This window comes from Gekko japonicus, unplaced genomic scaffold (genome assembly GCF_001447785.1).
Source record: "Gekko japonicus isolate JY-2015 unplaced genomic scaffold, Gekko_japonicus_V1.1 scaffold972, whole genome shotgun sequence".
NCBI lineage: Eukaryota > Metazoa > Chordata > Lepidosauria > Squamata > Gekkonidae > Gekko > Gekko japonicus.
In genome coordinates, this window is record NW_015165266.1 from 425420 (window position 1) to 435472 (window position 10053).

Sequence of the window (10053 nt, forward strand, 5' to 3'; positions counted from 1 at the left end):
TATACTGAGTTTTTTCAACTTGTAATACCCAACACTTACTTTATTGAAAATTTAAGTGGTTATGGATTCTTACCTCCAAAACCCTGATCCAAAAACTGACTAAACTGGCTTTTACTTATTTCAGCATTTAGGCAGTAGAGCAGTATTTGGGTCAGTGAGTCTGAGTTTTGTTACAATACTCTACAAGAACAGGTCGTCCTTATTTCACAATAGTTCCACTGACTTTGGTGGCACTTCTTCAGATTAGCTGGTATCTGGATGGGAGACCTCCTAGGAATACCAGGATGGGAAATCTCCAAGGAATACCAGGATTATGATGTGGAGGCAGGCAATGGCAGGAAGTGGTTACCTCTGTTAGTCTCTTGTTGGGAAAACCCCAATGGGTTGCCTTAAGTTGGCTATGATTTGACGGCATTTTCCACCACCACCAAGAGGGCTACCCACGTATTATACAGTATTAAAATAAGCTGTACTGAAAGGAATTCAGGGGAAAGGATTTGCCATGGAGGGTTTCTTTTTCCTCAGACAGATTGAAATCAACATAACTAACTGACTAGCAGTGTCTTAACAAAAATAAATCTGAATATATATTATACACATATATTATAACACTTTGTGTTAGGATGCCAAATGATATATTGTACTGATCATAACTAGTAAACAGAGAATTATAGACACATTATTTCTTTGCACGCTATAGCCAGGTTGCTTCTCTCTCTCTTTCCCCCTGCCCTTTTCCTTTCTGTTCTTAAAAAAAACAAAAACCCATCACTGCACTAACAAGCCCCAACTGAGTGATATGAAAAACTCACTCTAAAACCATCTCCAGTCCACCAGTTCAAGGTTGGTGGTAACATTAGAAATATCTGGTAGCTTTGAAAATAACAAGGAAAAATATAAGATTTTTAAAAATGAGCACAACACTGAAAGATTCTTTGCTCATCCATCTTCAGTGAAGGCCACAATAAAAAGAGGTTTTTTAAAAAAAATTCAAAAAGTCAGGCAAAGTCTCTGACTAGCTCCACAGCTGAGCAACAGCCAATGATAAACCTTCTTGGTGTGCACACACTGTTCATGTTTGATATAGTGAACAGTGTTACCTAAAGGTGACTTACAGCAAATTCTCAAGGCTGGGATGGGTGTGGGGAAATTTGATGAGGCAATCTTATGTGAGGCCTTTGGGTAAGATCCAAGCTAATATTTGGTGACTGGTGTTTTCCAGAGTTTGTTTTTTTGAAAGACAAAAAGAATATATCCAGAATTGTCATAATGCTCAAATTACCAATGCTCAAATTACCATTCCCACTTACCAGTCTGCATCTCCTTCAAAGAGCAGTTTAGGGATTTGACTTGAGAGCTGGGGGGAAATTGCTCTGACTTCCAGGGAATTATTCTTTTTTTAAAAAAAGAACAGTAGGAATTATCTGGGAGCAGCTTCTGAAAAGATAATTTGGAAGTGTGGTATGTGCCTGCTTGCACTACATGTATGTGCATGATTGCACTACAACCTAAAATATCCCAGGACTGGAATCTTAAAGCCAGAATGAAAAGAGCTCCATTTGTTCCATATGTTATCATCTCTTGTTGCCCACATGGGATGTGCCCATGTACAGAAACTGAACTTAAAACAAATTCACGATTTGCCCTCCTTCTAAATATGGTAAGACCAATTGCACAGCATGCTGATAGGTATTTTATTGGATTACGAATACAAAATCCATGTATATTTTGTAGATAAGAAAAGGCACTTTTTTTAAAAAAAAGAGAGCCATACTTGGGATCTGGTCTGGAGAGGCCAAAGCTGTGATCCTATGCCACTTAACTGAGATTAAATCCCTTTGAATCAAGTGGAAGTAACTTCTAAGTAAATCAATGGATAAGTTTAGCCATCTTGGAGGATAACAAACATTCTTTGGTCTGAAGTCATGGAACTGGTAAATAAGAAGGGTCTGGGCCCCTTGTTTACAACCCTTACCAAAACATCACATAAACATTCTAAAAGCTGTTAATGGTCTCTTACTTTCATTCATACACAAACATCAATATTTCCATATTTTAATCTTCCTTTCACTAGTCCCACTCCACCCCTCTTCCAAGAAACATATACCCACTGCTGTATACCTGCCATCCCTGAAATTAGATACTGCACAGAGACCAAAGGCCAGCAAACCCATTTTTCTTAGCCGTTCCCACTTACCAGTCTTGCAACAGATGTATACAGTTACTATGCAAACGCTACTCTGTTAACAGTGCTCTCAAAGGCTAGAACTTCCTATTTCAGTTTACTACCACTACGCGACTTAAAGTCGTGCCCTTTTCGTTTATGCTTTCCAGCACCACGGAGAAAGCAGCACAGAGTACTCTCGAAAGTGATGGCAACTGAAGAGCGATATCCTTCGCCAATCCGCTGTACGTGGCTTCTGTAAACACGTCCATTCATAAAATCGGACGCTGTATCCCACAGCTGGGTAGTGGGGAGATGAGGCAGAGTAGGGACGATGATATCTGTCTACGGGAACGTGTGCGTGCATCTTGTATCTCTCGAGAAAGCCCAGTATTCAATAGGGCATTGCTGTGTCTTATTGGCCACCTGATGTTATTATGCTGCTGGGCAGTGACTGATGCATCCTTGAACTGGCCATGACATTGAAAAGGTGCTTAGCAGGAAATGGATTTTGTATTCATAATGATATTAAAGAATCGCTTTCTTGCACCATTTGGCAAAGGCAGGTAAATCGTTCATTCAGAAACAGAACTGGCGCTGGTCTGTATGAAGTGATACTGTCCAAACATGACATTAGACCCCACCCACCCCTCTCCCAAAAGCCAGCCTCGCCTTGTCATTAATGCAGAAATGATCGCCTCAGACAAAAATACGTCGCCTCCCTATGCTCGGGGCTGTGGAGAAAACAGGGCTTGGATGGCTTAAAGTGGACCATTCCTTCATCTTCAACTACCAATACAATCCATCTCCTCTGTTCAACAGAATATCTGTACACACATGATCTTGAATTTTTCCCAGCTTCCCTTCATTCATATTTATGAGCCGATTGAATATTTGATCCAAAGACTGAATAACAAGGAAAGGGGATTGAGAAACTGGGGGAGTGGAAGGTGACTTTGTTTACCCCGCCACCCTTTGAAAGAGCTTGTTTGATCAATTACATCTGTCCGAAGAGTGTTAGCTTTCGCCCCCTCCTCCGGTCCTCCTAATATCCCCCTCCCGCCTTCCTTCCCCATCCCCAAATGAACATTATCATCATCATCACAGTCGCAGATTGTAGACAGGATTTGGGTGTGCAGCTAGAGAGAAAAAGGATTAGGGCGAGAGCGCTGGAAGTTAAATCGTGCTGCATATTTTTTAAAAAATGGGCGGATTGGTCTCTAGATGAGAGCTTGGTACCACCTTCCTTTCTAAAATAAAATCTCTCTGGCATGAAGTCACAGCCTATTTCACATCCGGTTTACCCCGGGACGTACTACTACTGTCTTGGTAAAGAGCAAAGCCTTTTTTTTTTTTTTGGCTCGAGTTGCGATCTGAATCCCAGGCAAAGAAAATCGGGGTGTTAAAATCGAAGAGCGAAGCAGGCGGCGGCGGCGGCGGCGGCAGCAATAGCAACAGCGGCGGCAGAGTCCATGATGGCTGAGAGCGCCTGAATGAATGAGAAGAGCAGCAGAGTCTCTGCCGCTCTAAGGCGCCCTTTTCCCTTCCCGCGAGCCGCGGCTTCTTAGGCGATTCTCTCGGGCAGACTTGTCCAGTCCATCGAGGAGCCAGTGCCCGGAGGGTCTCTAGGTAACAGTCGCTTGCTTGCCTGCTCTAGCATCTGCCGGGGAGGCTCTTCTCTCTCTCTCTCTCTCTCTGCGAGGGAACGAGCCTTTGTGGATGGAAGGGTCTAATTTCGCTTTCTTCTCCCATAGCAGGTACAGCGTCGGCGTGATCGCCCCATCTTTATTCCCCACCCCCACCGCATCCCCCTACCCAGGTTGAAAATCCGCAGCGATCGATGGGCAATTGATAAGGGGAGGGGGAAGAGGGGGGGGGACGGGGCTCAGTGATCTGCTAGAGGGAAAATCATCATAACTGCACCCATTGGGAAGGGGGTGAAGAGAGGGGTGGGGGGGGGGTGGCGGCTGGGGGTGTGGGGGTGGGGGGGGGGGGGGACTTTCTGAGCGGTGCTGGGAGGGGGGGGGGTTGTTTGCAGCCTAGCATGGGAGAGGCGTGTGGGTATCTCCTCTCCGTCTCGCTCTTTCACGGAGGAACTGGTCGAAATATCGGGGTGGGGTGGGATAGGATTGTGCTCCCCTTGAAATGCCGTTTGAGGGGGGGGGAGCATTTGATGTGCGTGTGTACATTTTCTATCAGCTGCTTCACAGCATATATGACGATTTGGTGATTTTTCTCTGTGTTCGTTTATTTCAACCCAGTGGGGTGAGAGTACAATATTGCAGGGGAAGCGAGTTGCTGGCAACTGGCATTTTATGACCGTTTGGCTGAGGAAGAGCGCAAAAGTTGTTAGTTTAAACGGTGCTTGTGCTTTTTTTTTTTTGCGTCTACAGATGCAACGCTCCTTTTGCAAGGGAAAGAAAGCAGTGCTACTCACAGCCATGAGGATCTGTGTGTGTGTGCGCGCCGTTCTCCTACAGCCCATATGGAGAAACCCCTCTGTCTTTTGCTCACCATTGTTAGTGTTTTAGCTTCCGATCCTTCTACTCCAAAACACATCTGTTCTCTTACACAGTCTCAGTTCCCTGGTGTTTCGCAACGGTTGTCTGATAGTCTGCTTCCTCGTTTTCGCTGGTTTAAAAATGGTTATTTGTTATTGCTTGGGTTTTTTAAAGTGTTTTCCAAATAGTCTCAGTGCCAGGAGAACGGGATGCATCTTTTTGCATTCTTGGGCAGAGCAGAGCAACTGGAGTGGATTCCAGCACTAGGCAGAAAGAGGAAGAGGCAGGCAGCAACACTGTTGCCTCTACAAGCAAACTGAATTGTGAAGATTGCTTCCAGAAAAATCATCCAAGTTTGAGATCGGAGGTGAAGAAAGGAAGTGGGGCACACTTCCTCTCTCCCTCTACCTCTCTTTTTAATCCAAATTAAAATGGGGCTGGGCTGTCTCCAAAAAGTGTAAAAGAAAATGGAGTCTGTGTAGCAGGGGTGCCCTCCGAGCAGCCTGGGAGAGTGCCTGAAGATTTAGGCGAGGGCAATCTGCATGCAATTATCTGCACATGATTTGATTATGATGCATGCTCTTTAAATTGATGGAAGTCTCGGTGTACATAGACAGACATCCTGAATGAGACTTTGAAATGCTGGACTGCTTCTTCATGTGTAATGGCTTGGTAACCTAGAGGACAAGCATGGAGATCTCTTCAGAAGACAGTTATTTTCATAAGACCTCCTATAGAGCCTCAAAATCTCTGGGAACAGCCTGTCTACCATTGACTAACACAGTCAAGGGATTGTTTCTCTCTTGTTAATGCTAAAATAATATTTACATTCTCCCCCAAAATTGTTAGTGCCATTTGTGTGTGTGTGTGGGAAGAATGGTAGAACTTCTTAAGCAGTTTTGAGATAATCAGGGCTCTTCAACCATAAAAGAAATTAGATGTAGGTTGTTTCACTGAGTTAAATGAAGAATCCAGTCTCTAGAAAACCAGAAGTGGAAAGTGTGAAATGGATGGGGCCATTTTATTTTTCTTGTGAATGGCACACTGTCATTTACTTCTTATAATAACCTTCTTCTTCTTATAACAAACTATGTTTATTTTAGACTTATTTCAAGTCATTTCCAATGTTCACAGCATGGAATATTTACTTCTGTTTTTTTAATATTTTATTTTCAGTTTTCCTAATCTACCATGAAGATGACAACTCTTCCCTATGACCGTCTTTGGGCCTGTGCTCTCCTCATGAGCACACTAACCGGAAGAAGGTGGGAAAAGAGCTTTTTAAAAACAAACAAGCAAACATACCCATTATAACTCTTTTTAAAAAAACATTACAAGAGAAACAGGCAACACATGGGATGGGCTACTACTAAAGTGCATTTGAGGGAAGTTAATCCTGCTCAAATCCCAGCTAAATCAAAATACGAGAAGATTGAAAAAAAACATCTGTAGTGCAATGTTGTTCAGAAAGGCTTCAGGAAAGACTAGCCACACTAAGGCTTGATTAATGATTTAAGTGCAGCTAAGAGTATATAGCAGAAAACGTGCAAGACATAGCTTCCTTTTAGCAATTTATATGTGGATTTCTTGATTTTTTTCTGCCTCACTGAAATGAATGGGACAGGCCTATTAATACTAATAGTGCCTCCAACTAGCTTATTAAAACAGAGCTTACACTTCAAATCAATATTGGATTTGAAAGCATCAGCAATATTCACTAAGTACCTTAACTTGACTTATTAATTGAACATTTTGAGTCAAATTATGCTATGTTAATTCATACCCAGTGCAGAGATTTGTTGTTGGCATCATAGAAAAGAGACATCCTAAATATACTGAATGGGATATAGGGAGAACTCTTAAACTGCCAAATGGACCTAAGATTATAGTTTTATCAATAACGGATCACTGAACATTGACTCTGAACTGCAAATGATGCGGAATATGTGTCATCTGATCCACATCCTTTATTCAGCAACATTTAAAGCATTGTGATAGTTTGTTAAGGAAAAATGTGTGTTTGTGTAGAACTGAGATGGTGGGGAATAATCAAACTGATCTTCAGCATTTCTTCTCAAGGGAAAGGACAAGAAAATAGACAACAACAAAAGATGTGCACAGCATTAGCTTGTGTAAATCATTATTTATTTATTTTAAAATCATGTTTTCCTAAATAAAAGGAAAATGAAATTGTACCTTGGCTATCTTTCTCCCATGTGATCATATCATCCATGTCATGTGATGGCATGTATGTTTCATCTGCATTGTTGATTTGGAAGTGAGAATCGAGGTCCATTTGCTTGCCTTTGAAAAATTACATGAGGTTGTCACTATTATAATGACCTGTAGATGGAGTTAGTGCACAGTGTTTTATTACACAGTTGTTTAGAGTGAAACCACAAACACAGTAACTGACATTTTCCTTCAACATGTTCAAACTACACATTGAAAACAATCATTTCTGAAATAAAATGTTTGCCCATCCAGGTTTGGCTTATGGCTTGCTTACACAATGGGCGAAAGTCACATGTAACCAAAAGTCACCTGTTTGTAATCAGGTAGCACTGTTTATAAATACTACCAATGCTTGTGATAGTTTGTTAAGATGTACAACATAAGGAATTATTTGTAATTTTGCATTTTAAAGGTTTTCTTTTATAATATCTGAGCAAGTTATCCCTGCTATTTTTATGTACCTATTCATGGAGAAAAGAGATAGGGTGTTTATCCAGAAAAAAAGTAGAAGTCTAAATTTGTGTACATATACCATTTCAATCAGAAATAGGCAGAATCCCTACTGCACTGTTATTAGTACATCATGTTGGAATTTAGATGTCTTTATGTACTTATTGCAAGAGTAGTGGACAAACTGTAGAGATCATAATACACACATTGAAATCAATATTATTTAAGGCTTTCACTGTTCATTAAATCTCCTTTGTATTCAATGAGACATAGCAAAGAATTACTACTGTGACCATCGTTCTAACCTCCTCTCACCTCAAAAGTGAGGTGGAAGTTCAGCAGCACTTGGGTTCCCAAGAAACAGATGTTGTTGACATGTGTACAGTATAACCACTTAGCCATCATACTGCTTGTGGATAATGCACTTTTGGACTAAATATATTCAAAACTGGTACTTCATTTAGGAAAAGCTGGATCCTGCACTTCTGTTGAGTGAAACATTTGAATGGGATCTTTTTGTCTGAACAAAAATTGATACATTTTTGCATGGAAACCTCCACCAATTAAGGCTGTTGAAGGCATGCTTATGTGTATTTTCTAACATACAAAATGACCTTCAAATGTTACAGAAAAGGTGTCGTTGACATGATGGAATTGCAGAGGCCTAGCTTTTGTTGAATCTTTGATTAATCTTATATACTTGTTGAACAACAAATTTTACAGTTTTTCAAGAATTAGAAAGTTTTCTCTTCCGAAAAAAAAATTCCGATGCTTAAAAAATAATAGGGAATTAAGCAAGTATCCTCCAGTTTGCAAATGGATTCTTATGATTATAATTACATTACTTTAGAAAAGCTTTATTACTCTACATAGAGAAAACATCTTATTGTTAATTATTACATATATAAAACAGAATATATATTTCTGTATATTTGAAGTAGTAAATTGCAGGAATATAAGTGATACATCTATTTGTATTGAGCTCTCACTGGAATTATGAAGGAAAAACACCGTTTCCATTTTGGGGTTGTTAATTACACATTTATTTGAAAAAAAGAAGACGATTGGACAGAATTTTCCATCCGTGAAATAGGATATAGAAATTGATTCTTCTCTATATTTATGCTCTTTGCAACATGGATATCTAGACACTGATGAAGGTTTAATGATAGTTTAACATCATACTATACATATTTGTTAAAACTGATGATGATTGGTCAGAATAAGTGGAGTTTACAAAACATTGATTCCATTGTTAGCATTCATGAAAACACACTTCCCAAGAGGTTTTGGAAAAGATATCCCTGTGAATCTTATCACACCAGATATGTAAGGAAGGCTGATTCAGTAATAATGTATGTGACAAAGTGATCAAGAGGAAAGTAGCTTGGGGTTCAAGGGCTAAGTCCTGCTGAGTTTACTCTGGCAAAAGTCCCATTTTGCAAATAGGAGCTTTCCCAGCTAAAGGACAGAAGAAGGACTCAAAAATTTGGCTCTAAGACAACCATGATAGATGATTAGGAGAAAACAGCATGACTTGTACTTGAGAGTGCAGAAGGGGAATCATTCTCTTAATCACAAGGAACTTGAGGTATCTGAGACCAGAATTTAGCTCATGTCCATGGCAAACCCACAGAAACAATTTGCTAGAGAAATTTATATACTACTGTTAAATTGCAGTCTGGAGGAAAGAAAACCATACTAACTTTTGAATACACAAACCACTGATGAACACTTTTTGCTATGCTAATATAGAATAATTATAAACCTGAACCCAGAACTTGCCACATATAAAAGTCAAATAATTATACTGAACTTGCCAGAGTGTTATTCTGTACTGCAGTCAGTAGGTGCAGATGTTTGGGTCTTGGAGAAATCTTGGAGAAATACAAAAAACATCTAATGTTATCTCAAAATATGGTTTCTTGGTCACAAGGAAATTATTGAGGTATGTTTCCAAGGGCTTTTCTAAAGGAATACAAGAAGCAAAAGAAGACAAATCTTATTTTAATTTTAAAAAATCTGATTACATATGTTACTAAGGCATCTGAAGGGATGTGGGCAGGGATTTATAATGTAAAGATGGAATCACTGGTTACGATACTAAAATACTTCCTGTATGTTCAGGACTGAGCTTTCAAATCGCAAGCTGATTTTTTTGGGCTTATTTAGATACTCCACCAATGTCATTCATGACACATTTAATTCCACAATAAAACAAACCATTTTGAGGTTTAGTAAAGAAACACACTATCCTGTACTCACAAAAGCAGTGCAGAATGCGGAAATATTGCAGACGTGAACTAAGGTGTAAAAATAAATAAATCAAGGGATAACTAATCATCCATTTCAAGGCTTGCATGTCTTTTGGTGTGAGCTTTTTAATGGATATGCATACTTTGAAAAAATAATGTATAGGAGAAATAACCCTATAATACTATGACAATCTGGCATGATGGAAGAGGCTTTACACTATAAACAAAAGGAAACAGATATCAGAGCAATGATTTTATAGGTTTGTTGGTGAATTAATTGTTCATAATGTTAATGGCACTGTTTTTTTCAGCTATGGACAGACTTCCTTACAAGATGAAATTAAGGACAACACAACGATATTCACTCGAATTCTGGACAGACTACTTGATGGTTATGATAATCGCCTGAGACCAGGATTAGGAGGTATACATTGCTGTAATTTTTTGA

The 10053-nt window shown here is 39.7% G+C and overlaps 1 protein-coding gene across 1 annotated transcript in view; it reads left to right on the forward strand.

Moving 5' to 3' along the window:
* Window positions 1-3717: 3717 nt before the first annotated feature.
* LOC107109550 (gamma-aminobutyric acid receptor subunit alpha-1) overlaps window positions 3718-10053 on the forward strand; it is an 88008-nt gene continuing 81672 nt past the window's right edge. Inside the window, exons 1-3 of the mRNA XM_015410212.1 lie at window positions 3718-3793; window positions 5842-5930; window positions 9917-10029. Of these exons, the coding sequence (XP_015265698.1) occupies window positions 5857-5930; window positions 9917-10029 (187 nt within the window). The 5' untranslated portion in view covers window positions 3718-3793; window positions 5842-5856. The remainder of the gene's footprint in view (window positions 3794-5841; window positions 5931-9916; window positions 10030-10053) is intronic.